Source organism: Mytilus californianus, unplaced genomic scaffold, assembly GCF_021869535.1.
Source record: "Mytilus californianus isolate M0D057914Y unplaced genomic scaffold, xbMytCali1.0.p SCAF_3, whole genome shotgun sequence".
NCBI classification, from domain to species: domain Eukaryota; kingdom Metazoa; phylum Mollusca; class Bivalvia; order Mytilida; family Mytilidae; genus Mytilus; species Mytilus californianus.
In genome coordinates, this window is record NW_026262679.1 from 56157833 (window position 1) to 56183642 (window position 25810).

General features: G+C 32.3%; 1 protein-coding gene across 1 annotated transcript; it reads left to right on the forward strand.

Annotated features, from left to right (window-relative positions):
* Positions 1 to 10328: 10328 nt before the first annotated feature.
* On the forward strand, positions 10329 to 22015 carry LOC127734927 (putative cytochrome P450 CYP13A4). The gene is made up of 13 exons (XM_052244970.1): positions 10329 to 10473; positions 11719 to 11815; positions 13522 to 13574; positions 14003 to 14099; positions 14608 to 14733; positions 15076 to 15164; positions 15718 to 15869; positions 16381 to 16508; positions 17096 to 17218; positions 17811 to 17957; positions 18399 to 18490; positions 18710 to 18853; positions 20385 to 22015. The coding sequence occupies exons 1-13, from the start codon at positions 10418 to 10420 to the stop codon at positions 20629 to 20631; spliced, it is 1551 nt and encodes a 516-aa protein (XP_052100930.1). The 5' UTR covers positions 10329 to 10417; the 3' UTR covers positions 20632 to 22015.
* The last annotated feature ends 3795 nt before the right edge of the window (positions 22016 to 25810 follow it).

Here is a 25810-nt window from a genome sequence, read left to right on the forward strand (position 1 = left end):
ACTGAGATAGCTTTTATTCCTTTATATTACTGGTAGTTAGTATTACATCCGCCAAAAAGCAGTACTTTGTTCGTGTATATAAACAATAATTAAATGGTAGATTTGAGTGTAATTATCAGCAGAAAATTACAAAATTTCACTTAAATTATGTTTTACAGCTCCCTCAGGTAATGTAGACTTATGGCTATTTTGTCTACAATTGATTCATTTATTTTCCTTGCTACCAATTTTCGTGGATGGTAGAAAAATTGTATTATCATGGATATTTGATTACGTGGTTTTGCTAAAGTCTGCATAAAAACTGATAGAAAATTTGTACATTTAGCATTTAAATTTGTGGTTCACCTTTTTCCACGGAATCCACTAAAATTGGCATCGCACGAATAATAATGAATCCACAGTATCTTGTTGGTGTTCTAAATGTTTTTTTGGTTCCTTAATGCTTACGATCGAAAATAAACCCGATGGTGATTATGAACACGATATATCTGCTTAATTACACCGAATATCAATAGCAATGGTTAAGTTAAACATTCGAGATGTAATTCCAGCATCTTTGCGCTTCAAGACGTTCACCAAAACAATCACTTTTAATAAAACAAAGAAATGATTAAGCGTCTTCATGTGGATAAAAAGGGCGTCTTTGTTGTGGCAAATACCACGACAGAGAGGATAAAAACATATCTTTGTGCATATACTCAGGCAGTTGTAATTATAAAAGCAAATTTATTAAAACAAAGATACTAGCAATCGACCAATCAAAATCCATGATACTTAGTTAGGGTGCAATAATGTTAGAAACACGTACAACCCCAACGATTGGTTTAGATTTGTATCTCTCTTTGATACCTAAACCTTCTTTATGAGGTTTGCTTGATATTTCATATTTATAAATAAACGATAGAAAAAAGTATCTGTACACAACGAACACCGTACACAATCGTTTGAAAAAGTTCAGCTTCAATAACCTATTTTTTACCGTTGCTCTGTTTACCAATAGTGTCAAGAGGTTTGCAGTTGTCGTCATTGAGTTTTTGCGACCTCTTTCGCTGCATTTGTCATTTAGTTTTTAGAATATAAAATGAAATTGTAATATGCTTGGATACTGAATATTCTTGCAACTTTCTTGTTCCATTAGATTTCTATTTGAATTCACCCCTCAAAACACATAAACACGAAATCTAAAGGTTTCTCTTAGGAGTGCTATTTTTAATCTCAAAAAAGCATTTTTTTTAATATTTTTTTCATAATTTTCTACTCACAGTTTGCACTCAATAGTGGTTTTCTGTACTTGATAAAGATAAATAAATACTGAAATAACTAGAAAAAACTAGTATACTATCAATTGAGGGTATGGATGAGGTTTACAGAATTGAGCAAAATGGGCAAAAATATATAAAGAACAAACAAAAATATACAAAAAAAAAAAAAGAAGTGATAATAATTGGTTCTAATATATAAAGAAGAGATAATAATGGTCTAAAAAAAGAAGAGAAAGAAAAATTGCATAACAAATTCAAAATGAAGAACCCCCCATCCAGACCTTTTGCATGTCATTCCTGCCAGAAGGATTATGGACTCAGTACCAGATAAATGTGATTTATAGATCATACATAATTTCAAGGATATGTAAAAATGAGAAGATGTGGTATGATTGCCAATGAGACAACAATATGTCTTTTTTTCTTTTTAAATGTATTTCTTCGCACTTGTAATCATTTCAATCAATTTAGAAATTTCGTTCAAGGTAAAGAAATAAGTCAAGGTAAATATGTTATAAATCTTTCTTAGTAATAAATTTTAATTTGAAATTTTAAGTATGTGAAAACTTGTACCAGATACATTTCCGTTTGGTAAAATATTCTATTTAGTATAAAAAATCTTAAAAGGCAAAACTCACATTTTAAAATTTCAGTTAAGTTTATGTCTGAATAAATGTAAACAGTACATGTATATAAACAAAACCCATATATGGATAATACCACATTGTTTATATACAAATGTATAACATGTATGCAATGTATTAGATCTTTTCCGTAAAGGATACGTGTAAAATAACACATATACAATACTCATTGTGTATTTATAGTACCACATACATGTATGATATCAACTGCTGACATATGTGCTTCCGAGAAAACTGACCTTCCCCTAATCCTTCTCACATAGTTGAGAATGATTACTTTTGTGATTGCAATGCAAAATCGTGATTTCCTGGTCAAGAAAAACCTATATTTCACATGAGAAATAAATCCGGTATTTTCACTCCTTTGATGTCATACGACAATAGGTGTTTTCAAAAACGTTTGAAAGAAGTTGCATCAGAACGACGTGAGATCTCGAATAGAATAATATTTGGAGTGGTTTTACAGAATAGAGAATATTGGCCAAATCTACAGAAAAATGGACCAAAAAAATAAAGAATAAGAAAAATAGTCCTAAAATATAGAATAAAGAATAATGAACAAAATTTACGAAGAATAGAGAAAATGGCAAAATAAATAAATACCAGACCTCATATTTAGTTTACTATAGTCCTAAAAATTGACATTATTAGTGTCTAATACATGAATACTGCAACTGTGTAGTTCAAATTGTATTTTTGTTTTTTTTATGGATTCATTATCGGATACATACCTGAGAATTGAGCAAAACAAAACATATATAGCAACAACAAAAAGTATCATATACCAAGGGAACAAGACGAAGAAAGACAACATCACCATAAACTAAAAAAAAAACCCGAGAAGACTGATTGCAAACAAAGATTGGACAACACGTACATAAAACGGAGTGACTCCTTGTGGTTCGGAATGGTGTGAAGTCCCTGCTTCATTTTGGACCCTATTCATGTTACCCATGTCAAGGAGATATCCTGGGAAAAGTCTCATTAGATGATGCCATAAACGAGAAAGGTCGGGATTATAATTATCTTTAGGTTACGACAAATAATCTGCTTAGGTTGACTTTTTCAAGCAGACTAATGTCATTTATTTTTTTTTAACTTTTTTTGTACAATCCACATAATAATTTTCATATGTAATTCTAAAGAATAATCAGAATACTTGACAAAAATCAGATGTAAATGATAACAACACATTATTTATATTGTGCGTCCGAGGCGATTTTTTTTTGAAATACATTCATCAGTAACGCTCAGACCCAAATATTTAAAAGCCAGGGGTGCATTAATACGAAGAAAAGTTAGCAGCTATATGACCAAAAGGAGCATAAAAAGAATTGCCAAATTCATCTAATGTTAACTTTGCCTGAGGAAGTTGAAAATGTATTTCTCAAAAATTTCTTTATTTATCAACGGAGTATTTTAGAATGGTAGGTTATAAATCATATCAGTAAAGAAGGACCGACTTCTGAGCTGATGATCTATTTGTTTTAAAGGGATACATATACTAAGAATGTACATGTGTACTGCAAATTTAGATTTTTTTAAAGTTGCCATTTATTTAACATACACTTGTTTGTACTTGTCCATTCGTATATTCACAAGGGCATCGGTGGCCGAGTGGTCTAAGCAGATCATCTACGAGATTCATGATGTCGAGTATCGAGTTGCGAGTTACAAAAGTCGAGTTGCGAGTTACAAAAGTCGAGTTGCGAGTTACGAAAGTCGAGTTGTGAGTTACGAAAGTCGAGTTGCGAGTTACAAAAAGCGAGTTGCGATCTACGAAAGTCGAGTTGCGAGATACGAAAGTCGAGTTGCGAGTTACGAAATTAAATTTGCGTGAAAATGGGGAAAACTATTTCAATTTTTTGGTGTACCTCATTAACATTTTTGAATGATGATTGCTTATAGAATTGTATACAGTATTGTTGATTCTTTTTGTTGTTTGGACTTCATCTGAGTTTCGTGTAAAAAAAATGAATGGATTGCTCACATAATCACTACGCAAAGTATGGTTATTTTCTGAAGAAACAGATAGCCTTTTGAAATACAGCGGATGGCTTGTAGTTTAATTATTATCAAATTTCATAGCTAGCACCGTCATATTAAACGTAAAGGGAGATAGCAACTAAACTATAGTACATATATGTAAACGACCCTTTCTGCAGTTTTCGTTAAGAGTTGAATCTCTGGGGCAGCTGCAGAGGCAATATTTGTTAGGGACCCCAAAATTTATTCTTTGGCAGTGACACTCAAAATTGTAGACGTTTAAGTTATATATGTCTACATTGGCTAGAGGTGAAGGGGGAAGGTTGAGCGCTTATAAAACCTGTTTAACCCCGCCGCATTTTTTGCGTCTGTCCTAAGTCAGGAACCTCTAGCCTTTGTTGGTCTTGTATATTTTTTTAATTTTGGTTCATCTATATGTTTCGGAGCATAGAATGGCGTCCATTTTCTTGATCTAATGTACAATGTGTTTCGGGGCCTGCTCGGGGCTGCCTCTGGGTGTGGGATTTCTCGCTGTGTTGAAGACCCATTGGTGGCCTTGGGTTGACTTGTATATTTTGGTTGGGCTGTTGTCTCTTTGACACATTCCCCGTTTCCATTCTTTATTCTATACATGTAGCTGTCAAAGATACTTTTGTAAAAGAGACAAAAGACGCAGTTTTGGAATATGTAACTTCTTTCTAAAAAACGGGTTAATCATACTCCAAAAAGTAAACTTGTGACAGACAAGGTTTCCGTGCTCATACCGTAAAAACACACGCCATAACATTCCTTAAAACTGTTATTTTTTGTAACAGCGGTATAGCTTATTGTAGAATAACGTCTTTCCAAATTAAAACGAAATCCATATTATGATCTCCTATGCCAGGAAGTTACCATAATGCCATAGAAAGACATCTATAGCATGCTTAGTTTTGCGTTGTAGTATTCAGATATACATACATTGAACAACTCGCTTATTGACTATTTGGTATATATATATGCACTCTCTGCTTGAGGTTGAATCACAAAGTTAACAAAGTTCAAAATTATTTAATTTATCACATAAAGCGCATAGCATATCACATTTCTGACTAATTCATGAGATATTTTCCTAAGTTAATTGTGCAATTGTGCCTTTATCACCCTAAACCTTTGCGAAAGACGAAGAGTTAGCACTTGGTATGCTAATGAATATCCTTTATTCAAGAGTCACTGATGAGTCTTGTATAGACGAAACGCGCGTCTGGTGTAGAAAATATTATAAGCCTGGTACCTTTGATAAGTATTTACCTTAGGCCTAACACAGTGCCATATTCTGTGAGATATCGATAATTTGCAAGTATATTTCATTTGTCTACATGATTTATTTTCTTATGCTTGATTTGTTCAGTACGGTATACATTTTGTCTTATATCTACAGTATATCATGTTTTATTTTAGAAAATGAACAATGTCGCTCTCATGAAAGAAATTTAAGCGTGCGTGACTTTGCAACATATAGACTCTTATAAATAAGTATCACATACAGTGGATTCATTATTATTCGTTGGATACCAATTTTCTTGGATTTCGTGGGTTGAGGTAAACCACGAAATTATATGTTCAACGAAAGACAAATTTTCTAAAGTTTTGTATAAAGACTTCGGCAAAACCACGAAATTAAATGTCCACGAACATGCAAGTTTTCCTTCATCCACGAAAATTGGTGCCCACGAAAATAAATGAATCCACAGTAACTCTTTCAAATCCTGCAATAAAAAATACCGGGACCCTTCCGCATGCAGTGTATAACTAAGTTCGGGTACATGTATGCTTTGTTTATTAAATGCGAAGTAAACCTGAAAATTCTGTTTCAAAAATCAGACGACACGACCGTTTATATATACGACCGTTTATATATATATAATTCTTAAGAAATTAGAGAAACATAATATTTTCGTAACTTGCAACTCGACCTTCGTAACTCGCAACTCGACTTTTGTAACTCGCAACTCGACCTTCGTAACTCGCAACTCGACCTTCGTAACTCGCAACATCTACAGCAATCACTAGCCTGTCAACACTGAGATTGTAAGTTCAAACCCCGCACGTGGCAGGTGCGTTTGTCTCCGATCTTAGTTGACTAATATTACTGGTGTTGGTGGTTCTCTTCGCCTTCGTCCACCAATAAAAACTGGCCGCCACGATATAGCCAAGAGTGCTGAAAGTGGCGTTATACAATAACAATCAATCGATTAACCAAACATATTTTCGCTAATGCTCTTGTGAATTGTTGGTGTCACCAAGTGATAGTAACGTTAAAAGACGGAATAAAAAAGAAAAGAAAACAGGAAGTAAGAATTCACGATGGAGATGAACGGTCGATATCGGATTTATTTAACCATTAACAACATTCCTGATATTCTAAAATAGAACTACTCAATAAGTCAATTGATTAATGTTATTAGAAAGAGTAAGTAAATGCCTTCATCAAACATCAATATTTGCTTGAGCCAGATGATCATTCCTCGGAGTGAAATGGTCTATAATAATAACAATTGAAAAAACGTATATCCGTCCGCCTACTATATTTCCTCATGCAATAAAGTTATTATATTTTGTGATAAAGAAAATGTCAGTAATTGCATTTTATATAATTTACCAATTCAATATTATCTAAAGTAAAAGTAAAAATTCAAACACCTATTACTTACATTGTAATATAAAAAAGTCTTTGGAATAGCCGACTTTATCGGAATGAATAAGAGGAAGTAAACGCTGCTAAATGGCATTTTCTACGTTTTTTTAATAAAAAAAAAAAGATTAGGGTAATTTCAAAGAGACAGCAACCGAACGTAACACATATACAAAAGGCATCTTGAAGTGGACATTCAGTCTTCAAATAGGCATATAGATACATAATGACACGTTCTAAATCGCCCAAAGTTGAGAATAAATTTTACAAAGACTGCCAAAGATCTACCATGAACATCAATTTCTCAAATAGCAAAAAAGCAATCAGATATGAAAAAGAACAAGCACTGATGAGCTTCCTGCCTTAGAAAAGGTACATAGCGTTCTACGTATGCCCCTTTTACTCAAACAAATGATTTCGGCTTGAATAATTTATGCGTGAAGTTATTATATATTTTTTTTTAATTCTGTCTAATCTGTTCGAAATTGTGGTGGAACTTTCATTATAAATACGCATTTTATTTATTCAGCTCAGTTTTTGTATGTAGTCGTGCATTTGCAGCCAACACAATATCCTTAAAATAACATTTTTTTTTCTATGACATATCAAGTTTGTTCCCCATACCTATTTAAATGCATACTCCGAATTCCTACTAAGCATAAGTGTTAAAAATCAATAGAAATGTCAATATATACCATTTTATTGTTGTATATTTCCAAGTACTACATTCTCAGTTGGCTTTGAATCATGTAATATCTATTTGATCAAATTAAACGTAGGAAACAAATGTTTTAATCTTGTAAATGACTGATAAATTGTTGAATCTCTATTGGAATACAAGAATCATACGACGGACCACAATTAATCATGGTACCGTTATTATTAAGGGTTGATATTTGGACAATTTTTTTTTTTTGGTCCTTACATTTTATTCATATAAATTTAAGTGATTAAAAAATAGAAGCGAAAGATACCAAAGGGACATTCAAACTCAGAAGTCGAAAATAAACAGACAACGCCTGGCAATAAAGGAAAATACCAATAGACAAAGAACAATATACAAAACACAACATAGAAAACTAAAGACTAACCAACACGCCTACCAAAATCTAGGGGTGATCTCAGGTGCTCCGGAAGGGTAAGAAAATTAGTCCAAATAAAATTTGTCTAGGCTAATTTTCCTGGGACATATTTTACTAGAAAAATTATGAACATGGATTTACTTACCTAGGAAATAAAATCCAGGGACTCATTTTCCACACGGACCAAATTTACTGTTACTGAAACAGTATATTGAGCAATTCCGAATCGAAAATGCTCTCTGACTTTGTCTTTCCGAACGAATGATGTGATATATGATTTGTAAATAAACGCCAGAAACATGTCGTAACGAGAGCTACACGCGCTTCTGATGGACAACAATTAAGAGACATTGAACGGACTGTTTATCATATTTTTTTTTAAATCGCACTGTAAAAGTAAAGTAAATTTGATTTAGAGCATTTGGTAGACATTATAAAAAACTAAATGCCCTTGCTAGTGCAAACATAATATTCTACTCGGAACAGTATTTTACAATATAATTCCAATAACCCTATATTATCCCCTTTGCTGTGCAACGTCAGGCATTTTTCGACGTTTATTGTGTTGTGTTTTTTTTTTATCTATTGTAATTCTTATTTGGACATTGTTCTATGCAGACTATTTGTTTTACAAAAGGACTCTCTCGACTTATACCTCTGAAGTATAGGCTCATGACTTGGAACAGGCACATACCAAATATGATCGGGTTAAATGTGTTTGCGAGAACAAAACCCTCTCGACATATACACCATACATGTATATGAAATGTCGATAACATTATAAATCTCAATAAATAGACAATTTTTTGGTCGACATAAAATTTCGAAGTTTCCGCTATTTTTGATTAAGTAAAAACTGGTATGCAATAGAATTGAGAATGGAAACGGGGAATGTGTCAAAGAGACAAAACCCGACCAAAGAGCATAAAACAGTCCAAGACCACCGGTGGAACTTCAATGCAGCCAGATAATCTTGCAACCGGAGGCGGGCTTAAGTTAGCCCCCTAACAATAATATATACTAGCTATGTCAGCATTACGTTAATTTAAAAATTAATTTTAGGTTTTGTTTATTATAATTCTGTAATTTAGCCTGAAAACGTGTCGAGGTGATACACAGTATATCTCCACTTTTTGAAGATGGGGAGGGACCCCTCCCCCTTTGACAGCTCCTTCAGTTTCGCCGCCTTTTACAACTACCTCAAGACAGCACACCAATACAAAGATTACTTCACACCTAATCAGAAAAAAACAGGTAAACCAATAGAGAGAAAAATGGTCGATATCAGGTAGTATGAAGGTACCCCATTCCCTTTCAACCCTCATTATAGCAATGTAATATATAAAAGTAAGGATTGATTTGATTTTTTGTGTTTTAACGCCACTTTTAAGCACCGCTTTTGGGCTATTTCGTGGCGGCCAGTTTTTATTGGTGGAGGAAGCCGGAATGCCTGAAGAAAATTACCGACCTTCGATAGGAAAACTGACAATCCTAGTCAATTAAGATTGGAGTCGAGTGCACTCGCACGAGCGGGGTTCGAACTCACAACCTCAGTGTTGACTGACTAGTGATTACAGTAGTAACTACTTAAACCACTCGGCCACCGAGGCCCCCTAAAAGTAAGGAGATATGATATGGTTCCCAATGAGGCAACTATCAATAAACGTAAGGAAATATAAGCTATAGGTAAGCTATAAAAGTCTTCGAAATGACAAGAGTGTGAAATATTTCAAACGAGAAAACCAACGTATGATTTGACATAAAAGAATAAACTAAAAACAAATATAACAGACAGCAACCAACAACTACCACGTTATTACAGACACCTGACCTGGGACAGGCACTTACAGAGTGTCGAATATAAAACATGTTTGCAAGAGCTAACCCCCCACCCCTTTACCTGGGGTAGTGATTTTAACAACAATGTTGATTTATTTGTGCTATGTTTTCTTTTTTTATCAAACACAAAGTATATATCTCAAGCTGCTCTAAAAGGCACTTTTTTATTTCTTGCTCCAAATGCTTTAAATCGTTTTATTTAATATTATGTAAGAGATTAGCAATCAAATGAAGACACACTTAGTTTTCTTTTCATTTAATGATGCATGTAAAAAAGAAAGACAGCATATAATCTTCTTAGATTAAGAGCAGTCGTTATGAATTTATGTAACTCTTTTCTCTAAGTTTACTTAATTTTTGGGGTTAATTGAGTGGAAATGAGGTTTTTGTTCATGAAAAAGTAAATCATCAGTAAAGACGCTGATAAAATCAAATCTTAAACCATCGTCTTTTAAAGTGTGTATTTTAATGATCATTTGCCATTAAAATCTCATTTATAACTGAAATATGACATTCGCTTTACCACCCATTAATAAACTTTAAACAAACCAACTGATTTTTCATTTAGCGTATTATCTTTAACTCAAGCCTACTTAGATGTTACAAGCCACATGCTTCCGAGAGGTATTGATTTTTTTCTTCTCGTGAATGAATTGAAAATGCCATTGATAAAAACATAAATTAATACTCGTAATCAAACCTGAACGGCGATTGATCAATTTTATTATACCCCTACACACGACACTTCTAAGATCCTCCCCTTAAAGCATACTTACCAATACTGATTGGCTAGTAAGTATATATTAAGAGGTACTAAAAGCAAATATATTCAATCGTCATATCATTTAACGGGTATTCATTGAAAAATTTAAAATATACATTTACTTATTGAAAGGATTATTTTTTTGCTATTATTCAGAGAACAATAAAATGATTACAGAATTACTACTTACAATTGTGATTATTTCCTTCGTTATATTTTACAGGTAAGTGTCGATTTCATTTCTATATTATTATTTTTATCACAAACCACGTGTATCTAGCGGTATTTTATTGAATTGAAATTATTCGTTTAGGTTCCGTAATTTATTTTAATATAAAACCGTGAAGAATCTTTGATGAGTTTATTTAAATCCGCTTAATTTGAAACATTAGCATTAACTTACTATTTTCCCTATTCGTATAGATTGAATTAATTTTCCCGTATCGTCTAAAAGTTTTCTATTTACATTTGTTCCGCAAGCATCATTTTACATGCATGTGTATCGGAAAAAAGCCCTAGAAAAAAGACAGGTAATGTCTGCAAATGCAATATGAATCTAATAAGCTAAATTTACCAATACCTCTGCTTAATAGGTAATTTGTTTGTTCATTTTTCAAAAGCAACACCGCATTTGACTTTGCCCATGGAATACTTGAAAAATGAGAATTTACACTTAATTACTAGTAGTTGAAGATTTCCCCTGAGAACGATACCATAACATAGCTATTTTAAACAAAGTAAGACTATTGGTTGATTGCTGAATACGTGTATGGGAAAACATTTTTAGTCTTGCAACATACCTCATACAGACCCTTCTTAGAGTTGTTGCAATAGAGAAATCGTGACATTCACCCTACACGTCGGAGGCAATCAAATTATTGGAGGGAGTTGAAAATGGCATTGACACAAGCAATGTATTCTGTATTAAAAATCAAAGCTAGGATTCAAATCACATTTTTCTAATATTTACTATCGGTTAAGTGTAAAAATAATTATATTTCAAACTTTCATAAGTTGTAGGTCAATAAAGTTATTTTCAATGAATGAAACGTGAAAATGCACTCTTACTAAACAATTGACAATCTTAAACCGCAACTACTATTTCCTTCTTGTTAGACCATACATATATTCTTTTCCGTTGACGCATGAGATATGTACTATTCATGTAGTTTCAAATCGGTGAAACTCCTACAAAAAGTTACTATAGTATTCCTCAAGTAAAAACTAGAGAAACGATTCCAGTGCACCTTCAACTAAATTCGCATTAGACCAGAAGTGATGGAAGCTTTCTGGTTTAAAGGCGATCTTGGGCTGTTCTGAATATTTGTTTAAATACGTTTTAGTTTGTATACTGGAAAAAATTATATGTATTTAACATGCAACATTTGGTTTCGAATTTACCCTAAATAGGTTCTTAGTGCAACAAATTGTTGGCCTGTTTTAATCTTTCCTGCTGTTTAATTTTCAGACAGAGACGTCAGCAAATGACCGTTTTCAAGGAGATGGGTTTACCAGGTCCAGAGCCAAATTTTTTGTTTGGAAATCTGTTATACTTTCTTTGGCGGGTAAGTTGTATATGAAGCTTTATTCGGCTACACATGTTAGTCTTGTCGTAACGGATGTTTATTGTACATCTATACACGACGTTAAGTCCAAATCACTCTAGGTGAAATATGTATACATGATATATATCAAGGACTTTTAAGTAGATTATGAAACTATTTACTATATTACGATATAATATTTATCTGTATATCAAATAATATGCATCTGTTAACGTAAAATGACTTGCATGATTTAAACCATTTAAAAAGCACCGTTTTGACCAATCAAAATGCATAGATTTATTTACTTTACTACACTGTCTCCAGACACACACGCAAATTCCAAGTAGAAAACATGAATGAAAAAATAGTTAAATGCTGATAGGACCAAAATACGGAAGCAATTACTGTATACATACCGTTTAGGTCAAACTAGACCATTTAATATTACGTACACTATAAAATCAAAATTTATAGGATATCCTGAACAAATACACATAATCAATTAACTATCTCGTTATATCTGAGGATTTAAATTTGTCATGTAGCTTTATTGCTCCTAAACGAGTCAAATTTTAATGTTGAATTTCTATATTTATGACAAAAATTAAAGAAATTTAAGGGCATAGTATAGTAGGGCGTAAATCACGTAGTTATAACATGTTATATACGGAAACTTGAAATTAAAATTTAAATTTTGGTACTGTGTTACATTCTATGTTGATGAGTAACATTCTGTCGATTTTGCTTAAAATAGGGAATTTTATCGTTAACTTATTGTGCAAGAAGAAAAGCTGCCAGCGGGCTATATTTTATTGGTGCATATTGAAATGTCCTTAAACGGCTGTAAAATCTGTCATGTCTTTGAGGTTTTTACGCTTTAAATGTATATTTTTGTTACATTATGACCTAATAGCAATAGATCTAAAGAAAAGGAGACAAAATTAGATACAAAAACTGCCGGGGATTTTCACTTGTGATTAAGGTCTAGTCATTGATAACGGAAATTATATGAGAAAGCACCGAGAGTAAAATATTTAAATGGGAACATTTAGATATGTTTATAAACCATGTTTATACATTTAGATTTTGAATTATAAGGCAAAAGGACTCATCTCTTGATATGTATTTCTAATTTTAAACTTTGCGCAAAACATACAAAAAACTTTGTATTTCGTTAGATATTAAAACTCTTGCTTCGCTAAGTGAAATCAAGCACAACTTACCACCAAGTTAATACCTATATTTTCGCAGTAAATCAAACTAACAAGATATTGTTAAACCATTCAGGGACCTCCAATGCGTAAACAAGTTTTTGGTTCACTGGAAGACCATTTATTTGACAGTGTGTTATAACGAGACCATCTTTCCCCATGTCTTACTTAAAACTTCAGAATTTTGCAGGTCCTCTATGTTGAGGTATCGATATACACTCGTGCTTAGTGATTCTTGGCTTCTTTTTCGCCAACAACTTCGCTTTTAATGAAACAAACATTAAACTTCATATCATTTGTCATATTTCTTTTTGTTATGATGAAGAGATATCATATAAACCACAAATATTTAATCACAATTTAAAATATCTGTCTGCAAATTCTGAGATATCATCAATATATTAAGCTATTGATAAAATAGTTTACATGTTTATCAATTAATTGAGATGTATAACAGTGATAAATATACTTTAAATAAATCGATTGAACATTGTCTTATTATTTAATTTTCAGCCATTGTACATTTCATTCCAAAACTGGTGTAGAATTTATGGAAAGACATACGGGTAAGTAAACATTTTCATTTAGTTTATGCAAACAATATGATAACAGATTGGAGAGAAATGTTTAGATGAAAAGTATTAAAATACATTAAAATGAAATTGATAATACAAACAAATCCAAGAAAGAAAGTAAGAAAACAGCAAATCAAAATCGGAAAGCTATGAAAACATCGGAGTTATCCAGTGCTAGAAAAAAAAACTCATTAAGAACTTTTTTAATCAAGCAGTATCAGAAAACCGATAAAGAAACACTACGGTTGATCATTCCAACCGCAGCTGTAGTCTCCGTAACAACACCATCTTGTGTAATTATAAAGTTTTCAAATTAAGATGATAGAAATCGTTTACACATTGCAGTATTAGTGATTTTAAGGAAACTTGTGTTGTCGTCTGCATAATATACTAACATTTAGTTTCCTTGCTTCTTACAGATACTTCGAAGGACCAACACCAGTCATTGTATCTAGCGATATGGACTTTTTACACGAAGTGTTCGTAAAGCAGTTTAAAAATTTTCATGCAAGAAAGGTAAGAAGCTTTAATTTGCTTTCAAATTGATGATTTTTGTATTTCAAAATTACTTATTATAAACTTGACCAATGGAAAACTAGAAATTCAATACCTGTTCAAAAGACAGCATCACATTAACGTCTTAAGATAAAAAAAACAATTGGAATTGAAATTTTTTAGTACAAAACAGATGCAAGGTTTTCAAGTGAAAAAAGATGTAAGTGAAATCACGTTTACCTGACTTAAAACGAGACTTTGTTTGTGGTTTCTGTAGGGTTTCTGTATAGATATAAGAAGATGTGGTATGAGTGCCAATGAGACAACTCTCCATCCAAGTATGTACGTTTTGTGCGATACAATCAAATTAACAGACGACACACTACCTAATATATCGGAGAAAAGTACATATAAATAAGTTACAAAGTATAAACCAAACGATAATTCATGTACAGACATATCCGTATTTGAATTTTATACAAACGAAACAAAAGTATGGATGTCATATATCGTGAATATCTGTTTTCAGGTATACCCAGTTCAAGTTGACCCTGATCATGATGAAAATGTTCACATGTTTTTTGCTCGTGGAGAAAGATGGCGTCGTCTTCGGTCTATTGTCAACCCAGCATTCAGTACATCAAAAATGAAGGACGTAAGTTGAGTTGAAAATTATCTGGAAACATGAAAATCTGGGGTCGGACCTACATCAAACACAAAAATATTCTATAAAAATTCTTTTAAAAACTAATTACCCATAAGATCACTAATTTGACTTTCAAATTTAAAAACGACAATTTTTATAGAAAGGTATGATGAACAGCTATCACTTTGTATATACAACCAATTTAATCAGATTCTGTTTTATACTCATCCTAAGTAGAGCAACTTTTATATATAAATCATTAGTCAATGGTTTTCGTAAAACAGTCATTTAAAACGCATTAATTTACTCTAATTTATAGATGGATGACATATATTTAAATTATCATTTTAGATGATGCCGACAATTAACAAAAGAGTTAATGAACTAATGGAAATTGTGGAAGAGAAACGCATGGACAACAAACACTTTGATATGTACGAGTGAGTATTTCATCTTGTGAAGTCTAGAGGTGTAATGTTACTAATATAGTCTCAATGTCGTTCAAACTCCGAAACAGTGCTAAAGTAATCTTTGCTGAGATACGTTGAAAGTTTAGCAGAGCAACGTCACCGCTGTTTCGGAGTTTGAATGTCGTTATCACTTCTTAAGCACAGTATAAATTCTTGTTTTTATCAATAGTGAATTTCTCTACATATTGTATTTGCTCTACATATTGTATTTGCTCTACATATTGTATTTGCTCTTCATATTAGAAACAATTGGCAGTTTGTCGGAACTGAAAACTTGTTAAAATACTTGCATACTATGAGGCAGGTGTTACCTGTGAAAGTGGACGAAGTCCGTATAAATTATTTTTTGAATTCAAGCATATTTTAACTTCAGAATCTGTTGGAAATGAAAGTCTTTGGGGGGATGGAGCGTAGCTATATTGGGTAATACCAGATTGCATTTTTATTCAATTAGAGTTCTGTAGGTTTTGAAGCTTAACTACATAAAATATCAGTTTTCTAAAGCAACACATGTTTTTTGCAGATTATTTCAACGATTGACCTTAGATACCATTGCTGATTGTGGGTTTGGACTGAAATCAGAATCTTTAACAAGCAAAGACGATGTGTGTCTACAAAATTGTCGAAATGTTATCAAAGACACAACGAAGAGACCTATATTGTTCATGTTGGGATGTAAGTATATTCATCAGTCTTGGAAGATTTGTTTAAGAGTAATTTTTACTAGATGTACACCATTCATCAATCATTTCGCTATATCTTTTGGCACCGTTGCTAAATCTTCAAGATTTCGCATATTATATTAGCTGCTGAGCAATGTGTGAGCAATATTTATTGAATTAATCACTCAATTAGTCAGATAGGTCAAAATGTATGTTTCATTAGATGTTATTATATCCATTATTATATTCATTTAGTACTGATCCAAACTATGAATGTACATTTTACTTTTGTAATTACATATATCAAAAAGTAAAATCACAAAAATACTGAACTCCGAGGAAAATTCAAAAAGGAAAGTCCCCAATCAAATGGCAAAATCAAAAGTTCAAACACACAAAACGAATGGATAACAACTGTCATATTCCTGACTTGGTACAGGCATTTTCTTAAGTAGAAAATGGTGGATTGAACCTGGTTTTATAGCTAACTAAACCTCTCACTTGTATACATTGATCTTTTTCAGTCGTATTCCCAACATTTCACTCATTATGGATTTCAATCTACAATATCCTCCGCTACATCTCTTTTAATCCAGTATTTTGGTTGGAGGACAACATGGCACGAATTGTGAAAGAAAGGAAATCGAAAAAGGTATTTACTGTTTTTTACTTAAATTTATCTAAAAGCAGACCTTTTACTGATTTCATATACAGCTAAGAGATAATTTGTGAATAAGTTTAAAAAAGTCAACACGCCCTTGTTTAACTACAAGTTTCAAGGACACGCATAAAAGGAATCTCAGCTTCCAATTGCCGCTATTAAAACGTTTTCAATAAGTGTTTTTGTAAAACTACGTCAGCCTAATATCCAATTGATTTTTATTCGTTTTAGAATTATAAAAAGCAGATTAATTTGATGTTTAAATTATCTAAGTTTAGAGACTACGTGTTGTAGGTGTTTCCGGTTACATAAATTGAAAACGAATGTACGTTAATGTTGTGTCTTTCTCAATTAAATCGTGAAAATTTTCCACTAAAAGATCAATTTTGTAATTAATAAATAAAATCTTATATGTAACTGTTTAGCTAAGAGAATCAATTGGCACCACGTGTCATTTTGTGGTATAGATGACACCAGTATTATCGAATTGATTGTCAGACGTAGGAGTAATTATTTGTCTTCATTGACGAGAGTTTGAAATAACAAGCATTTTATAAAGAATCAATATTTATTCACAGGCATCCAGGGTAGATTTATTACAACTAATGGTGACGTCAGAGTTTGACCCAACAGCAAAAACCAGCGAAGATGACGCTGACATGATTGACAGTGTTGTCAAAAAGAGGTTCCTCACAAATGACGTAAGTTCCTGAACTGCAAGGTCACCCCAAAATACCTTCACAATATTTTGCAATGGGGAACATAGAATTGAGTTGATTGATTAATCATTCAATTAAGATGGAGTCTTCTGTAATTTTTTAACACTAATCTTTAATTATTGGCGAAATTCAATCGTCACAAAACAATAAAATGCACTGAATAATTTTCTTCAGTTGCAATAAATTTTTAAATGTAAATCGTAGAAGAAGCATTCACGATTATTGAAAATATAGTTTCATTTATTTTATTATTGAATAAATTTATTGGGAAAAAACACTTACTGATAGAATTTGACGCGAAAATAATCGGTAGATACTCTCAAGCCTTGCTAGAAACACCATTGAATAAACAATGATGCAATACCAACATAATATTACAACTGTCATATAACACAAAAAATAAACATTGTTGTCTCTCTTTTCTAATATTATTGGACTGAAACACTGACAGACGTTATGAAAAATACTTTATAAGCCATATTTTCGACATTTCAAACGCATTTTACTGGTAGATCACTGTTTCACAAATATCAAAAATGCATGGTAATATAATTTTGAACAATTTTAATTTCAGGAACTTACTGCAATGTGTTTATTATTTTTATTGGCTGGATACGAAACTACCAGTACAACATTGGCATATATTATGTACGAAATGGCTGTAAATCCGGAAGTCCAAAAGAAGTTGCAGGAGGAAATTGACGAGAATTTTCCAGACGAAGTAAGTTTTTAAAGAGTTACTTTTTATCAGTTACAGGGAAAATTTCATTCTTAACGTAAATAGGACAACATAAGTTGTAACATTGTATGGAAAAGTCGTTCTATAAAAGCCTAGGCTGATATGCATACAACCACTTAAGTTAAGATATCCAATCGTAGTACTAATTTATCGTAGGATATGCAGAAAAATCCGTCTGTTGAGTCGGTTCGGAACAAATCTTAACTGAAGTAGTTTTATGCATATCAGCCCTGTATCCCTTTCGGTTAATCTGCGAGTTTGTTATGCTTATCCTGGGGCTTTTTTTCCCTTCTTGTACGTTTAAGTAGGTTTTGAGTTGCTTCCTTCTTTTATTCAGCGTCCAGTTAAGTTTCTTATTTTTTTACTCATTCTTTGCATCCTAGCTTGAATACTTTATAATTCCAACTAAATATTTTTTTTCAGACAGAGCAACCAGATTTTCATGCGCTTACAAAAATGGAATACCTTGAGATGGTGTGGTGCGAAACCCTGAGGAAGTTTCCTTTGGCAAGCACGTAAGTAATGATATTCGTTATCTGTTTCTTTTCTCAACAAATGTCAAATAACACTGGCATTAGTGATACTTTATTAACACTTTACTTCTTGGAGACGAGTTAGAAACTTAAATAAATGAATATTGTGTGAAATTTTAAACATTTCGTTAAATTTGATATGATAGAAACACATAGTATATATCAAGTGAAAATAGCTTAAAATCGTATTTTAATTTCTAGGGTTGTAGCCAGACAATGTATGGAACCATCAAAAGTACAGGGAATAGACATCCCATCAGGAATGATTGTTCAAGCGAACGTCTGGGACATCCATTACGACCCAAAAATATGGGGAGAAAATCCCGAACAGTTTAAACCAGAAAGGTAATTATATTTTAAAATTGACGTTTGAACACCCCTAAAATTTGTAAAAAAAATATAAAAAGACTAACTGGACTTATGCTCTTCAACTTCGTACTTGCTTTGGCTTTTAAATTTTTTTATTCTAGCGTTACTGATGAGTCTTGGGAAGACAAACAGCGCGTCTGGCGTACATAATTATAAATCCTGGTATCTGATGAGTTTTTTAATCTTCTTGCGTTGCTCGTAATACCAAACTGATCATTTCTACGCTTAACCAGGGGCATTACGGAATTCAGCAAAACAAAAATCGTTTTAAGAGTGCTTTTTGAGATGTTGAACACAGAATTATGGATTTCAAAATATCTGTGTCCATATCCCTGCTAACCTAATAACCGCATTTTTTCATTGCAATAAAATAAGCGCCGAAAGTTGTTATTATATACAGATCAACATATTTTAATTTGATTTAAAAAACGAAAATATTGTTAAAATCATTTAAAAACTGCATATTTAATAAGTTTAAATCCTTTGTATTACTTTACAATGATAATCAATAATCCAAATAAAAACATAAAAATAGATAGAGACTCGGAGTATTTAAGCCTCCCACGAAGAAGACAATAGATTATTGTATTTGGTTTCACTATAATTTACAATAGTCATATTGGGGGTTTAACAATATGACCTTAACTAACGGGGAGAATATAACATTGCAGGGGATCTTAACGCTTATCTGTGTGTTCTGAGCCATTAGTTGACCTTTGCTTTACTAAGTTAAATAAATAAAAATGCCATTTGAAGGTTGTTCTATTGTTTTTATTGAACTGCTGGGGATTACGTATAGTTTCTAACTAGGTACATAGGCGACTATCATAAAATATTCATTCAATGTTTACAATTTATTTAAAGGAACAAAGCAGTGAATGGAATGTGTTAGTTCTACGGGAAAGCCTTTTCAAATGGATACTTATTTATGCCTTTTGTGAATAAACAATACTGTTTAAGGAAGTTAGTGATAAAGAAAAAATGGCTCCGAATATAAAGTCGCAAGGACATTGTTTGAATAGGATCATGAATTTTGGTTTAATAAATACATGTTTTTACTATGAAACACTTCTTTGGATGAAATTGTCCTAATAGCAATTGGTGGCACAGACAGTCATAACATTTTTTTGTCTAATACACATCAAATACTACGTTTAACATTTGTTTAGATAAAAGCTGCATATGGTAAAAGGTCATCGATAAAATTAATCATACATCTTCTAAATAGGCAGATACATGTGAGGGAGGGGCAAGAAAACTTGAGGCAACAACTTTTTAACGAACAAGAAGCAAGGCAATGAAATTGATTATACTTAGTTCTAAAGCTACGTATACAGTATCTGTACACGTATTACTCACTTTTAAACTTTATTCATCCTGTGAATGGATAAAGTATTTTCCCCGTTTAGTGTTTTTACTATATTTTATGTAGTACATTTTTATGTAGTTGAAGGTCTGTGTTCATTTGAACTAAGAAATGTATTCAATAATATATTTTTTATTACAGATTTACAGCAGAGGCACGAAAAAATAGACATCAAATGGCTTGGTTACCGTTTGGAGGGGGTCCAAGGACATGTGTTGGTCTTCGACTTGCACAGTTGGAAGGCAAAATGGCAATTGTTAAGTTATTCAAAAAGTACAGTTTTTATCCGTCCAAAAAGCTAGATATTCCAATGGTTTGTCAGGAAGGGGCAACAATAATGCCAAAGAATGGTGTTCAAGTAAATGTTAAACTACGAGAACATCGATAGATAGGAGACGGTCCCAAGGAATCTTGTTATTACTTTTCTCAAACTGCTCCCATGCAGCTACAAGGGGACATAATCCAACCACAAGACTCAACGGATATTCCATCTACATAGATATATGCTTCAGGCCACGTACGGAGTCTCGGGTTATAGTACAGACATTTAATACCGCATTTGTGTTCAGTTAGGGTATGATGGACTAAATCTTTCAAAATGTACATATTTTTTACAAGTGTAAATTTGTGTATGTAATGATTACATGTGTATTTATTTTTGTGTGTAATGAACGCTTTTGTACATATAAAAAGGTTAAATGTGCGTATGTCGAGTGGTTTTTAACGTATGTGTGAAGTGTGCGCTTGTGAAGTGCAAATGTATTTAAAAGGACAGAAAGATGTTTGTAAACGTTATGTATATATGTGAATTAAGCTCAACTATTTATTTTTTCCAAGCGCTGCAAAAGGTTGTGATATATAAGTATTTATTTTTACATTTATTCTACAAACTCTTATTCATGTTAGATTTTTCATTGTGGTTTTAAGTGATATTTTATTTATTATATCCATTTCATTATTTTCAGATAGCATAATTGCCAGAGAAGTTGTGACTTTTGTTGTTTTATTGTGATACATTTGTGACTATTTATATTTTTCTTCTGATAAAGACTAATTGCTTCAAAATGTGCGGCCATCCAAGCGAATAGTATTTAGATCCCTAAGAAACCGAGTGTTGGAAAAAATTGTTACACTGTTAATCAAAGAAATATGTGCAGTGCAATTTTGTTTAATCAATATTATAATCTGACTGAAAAATCTGCAAACGTTATACATATGTTTGAAGAAATAGAATCTTCTGTGGAAAATCCGCCATGCCCAAATGGGTTTTTTTCCCCATTTAAGCATACTGTACTTAATTTAAGCTTTTAGAAAATTTGCCTTACATATTTGTTACTATTTAGTACGTTATTCTGTCAATCATCAAAGAAAAAACCCGGTCCATTACGTTCATGTTATTTATTTCCTTTACTTATTTATTATTTTGTTATTAGCTATATTTGTTAAAATTCTTATTTTATATTTTAAAATGAATCTGCATTTAAGATAACTTGATGAAAATGCGATTATGATTCTTTTTGTGTAGCGATTTGCACAAAATTGAAGATATTATTTCTTGCAAACGTTTTGCATTAAAATGTGTTTTAAAAGTGCATTTGTTATTGCCAGAAAGTGCTGTTATTTACTTGTGTTGCCAAATATATCATGTATGATATTACAATGTATCATGTATGATATTACAAGTTGTTAAACTAGTCTTGTAATTGTTATTTTAATTTATTGTTTGTAAAAACATATCGAAAATATTGCAAAATAAAATGTTGTTATTTTTATTTTTGTTTTGTGTTTGGTTTTTGGTACACCAGTTTTAAGATTATTTGAACGAATAGATATATATAATAAATATCCACAAAAAATGAACATTATAAATAAAGTATGGGTTTGAAATAACGTCGCTTGGAATCATCCGCTATATTAACAAGCAGTAGCGCTACAAGTAAAATAGTGTTCAAACGTGCAGAGTAATATACAAACTAATCAGAAATGTTTAAATTAAATATTGATATCATCAATCCGGAAAAGGCTAATCAGTACCCCTTCACGTCCCCTTTGAAAACAATGAGACTAACAACGAAAATAACAACTCATAAAATTAGCGCTTTCGTAGCTTTTTTTCTAGATTCAAATTAGCAGGAACGCATAAAACTAAGTAATTTAGGAGCTATATGACCAAATAGGGAACCCTATTAGAATAGTCAAACCCATCTTGGGTTAACTTTTCCTTTTGGAGTTGGAACCTCAGTTTCTAAATCATTTCTAAATTTATCAAACGGGAATTTAAGAAAGATATGTTTCAACTCATGATAGTATCGAAGCACTGAGGTGATGATAACCCCGAGGACTAGCAGTACAATAGGGTATTTATTTATGTTAGTTTACGTTAAAAAATTACAAAATCTATTAGTCTAACCAAAAGCTAATGTTATATGCAAATACGTTCACATACAAAAAATAAAAGATAACTATTCAACAAATTAAATTAGAAATAGGATGTTAATCATTCGAAATGACCTACGAGGTTAAAAATTTATTGTTTTGTGGTGGGGTTGTTTGTTTCGCTCATATTTGCGTATACCAGCATCACCTTATATTATTTGAATATATAGAACAAAAATACGTAGGATTCAAAGTTCTGATAAAATGGAAAATAACCTTATCACTACAACGACAAAAAAACATTTATTCATTTAATTAAAAAAAAATTCCCTAGTCTTCAGCTTTTTTCGGTAAAGCCCCGAAAGTATTGTATCTGAATGGAGTCAATAGTCCCTTAAATTTTACAATGACAATTATTTTAAGTTGCTTCAAATAGATTTCTTATCGAAACATACATTTGAATGTGATTGGGTGTTATTTCCAATTTCAGGTTATTGGTATACCTATTGCAACAAGAGAAAATTAAAATAAACTTAATTCACATTGACAGTTTTGAAAAGTGTATATTAAATATATTTTGCACATGGAAACACATATTGATATAATGAGCAAAATCTCTTCGTAAACAAAAATATCAACTAAAAAGAAAATTACCTCCTGGTAATATTATTAATTAGATTTGAATCCTGTACTTATAATCGGGTTTTTCGACGGAAATATCCGGTTATTAATTAAGGGTACAGTGGGTAGGCGTTCAGTCGGACTAACCTTTTGGTGCGACAACGTGAAGTCCATTGCAGAAATTCTATTTAATTTTAAAATATTTCTGGTGATAAAATAGAAGCCATGTTTGATTTTGACAATTTCAACTGAAGCTGGTGAAGAGTTATAATCCTTGGTTGTGTTAACAATGATATAGGAAATGTTAGCAAAACACGGTTTGTTGTTGTTTTTGCACTTGATACATCAATCCTGTGGAATACCAGATTATGACTTTATTCGTCGACTTAAAAGTTGTTTGGGGATCTTCTGGGTTGAATAAAGAGTTAACACATCAAATCAAGATCAAGATATCAATCAGCACCGACATCAGAGATAGTTTTTAATTTTTCTGTACATATAAATTTACATTTCTCTAACATAATTGTCATTTTTAAACGAAACATGTATATTTTAATATGTCCTTTTTACAAAATACTTTCCCCAATAGTTTATTGCCTTGAAAACGAATGTATTAAGGCAAACGAGGGCAATCAAAATACCATCATTAGAAGAATCCCCTACAACTCATTTAGAAAAAAAACGAGATTTTTTCAAGTCCAATAATCACTGAACAGAATCTAAACAAACCCGGAGATTTACTCAGATGCTCCGAAAGGATTAACAGTGCGTGCCAAACTCCGTACAGTGATCTTTTCCGTTCCGGAACAATTTTCCTTTACTCCATCGGTGTGGAGTAGTATGCAGATCGGAGCTGGAACTACCGGGGAGTTTGAGTGCCTGTTTCACTAATAGCATCTATCGTGGCGAATAACGATCCGGAGATAAATTTAGGCACCATTAGTTTACCGATGTTCAAATCTCGCTGATCGAGACAAATCAAGGTAACAGACAGAAACTAAGGGAATCGCGTTAACTCCAAAAGGAGCGAGACCGTGTGCGTCGACAGTCTAATTAAGTGTCTCCTGCTATGGATGCATCACCTGTCTGCAAATTTACACTCAGTAAAAAAGTCCCATTCAGTGATGGCATAAAAGAGATAAATAAAACATATTTTTCTTTTATTTTTTTATTTATCATGACTACAATAAATCGGTTATGCAAGTTTGTTCAACTGGGGTGAAAGTAGGGACATTTTGAATGCCACTAAAAAATAAAGGTATGTTGGATAGTGGCAAATATTTTGCTATTTTAGCCCAGATCCTCAAATCACCCCAGTGTTTGGCGCAGTTCGTGCTGGTCAGTTTTATGTCATCTGTGTAGTGTTTTATAGTCTGTTCCTCGTCTTTTATTTTGGTCATGGCATTGTCTGTTTTTCCTATAAATTTGGTTTTTTATTGTCACCTTGGTATCTTTTGCCATTTTTATGAAACTCCTTCAGAAATAAAAAGTATGACTTAATTTCCGCGCAAAATTTAAATCTACAATAATTATCGTTAGGTTGAAAGCTCGAGACGACCAAAAGTTTAGAAATTCCAAATCATAAAATTTATGAGAAAAAAAACTTTTTCAGTAAAACGTGTCATATGTTGGCTTTGCCAGAGAGAGTAATAAACGTGTATTTGCTTCAATTACACAATGGAAACTGGGAATATGTCAAACAGACAACAACCCGACCAAAGATCAGAAAACAGCCCAAGGCCACCAATGGGTCTTCAACACAGCGAGAAAATCCCGCACCCAGAGGCGGGCTTAAGCTGGCACCTAAACAAGAATGTGTACTAGTTCAGTGAAAATGGACGTCACACTAAACTCCGAAACATATAAATGAACCAAAATTAAAGAAAACATACAAGAGTAACAAAGGCAAGAGGCTCCTGACTTGGGACAGGCGCAAAAATGCGGCGGGGTTATACATGTTTCATTTTACCTTCAGTGGTACTTTAAGGCCCGTATGTATTTGATATGATCTTATTTATATATAACATTTATATTTAACTAAATAAGCAGTCACTGAATGTAGTTAATACTAACATTGATCTTACAATTACTGAAATTACTGAAATTACCGAAGAATTTGAAGAAAACTAAACTTTACTTTTTTACAAGTGACATGAATACAAAAGTAGAATTTAACAAGCACCAAGACTAGTATCACACGAGGAGCAGGATCAGCTGGATCTGCTTACCTGTTCGGAGCACCTTAAATCACCCTAACTTCTTATGGGTTGAAGAGGCTCATTTATTAGTTTTCTATGTTGTGTTTTGTAGACAGTTGTTTGTCTTTTAGTCATTTGTCGTTTTTTTTTGCTATGGCGTTGTCTTCGATTTATGAGTTTGAACAGCAATCTGGTATCTCTTGCCTCTCTTTTAAAACTTCCAAGTTTAATATTTGTTAGTTTGATCCTTTATGTGTACAACAGATACAAAAAATATAAAATATAAACAAATATTTAGAATCCTGTTTTCACCGACTTCAATATCTTAAAAGAAAAAAACAACAAACGTCACTATAGTTGTTAAAAAGAAAA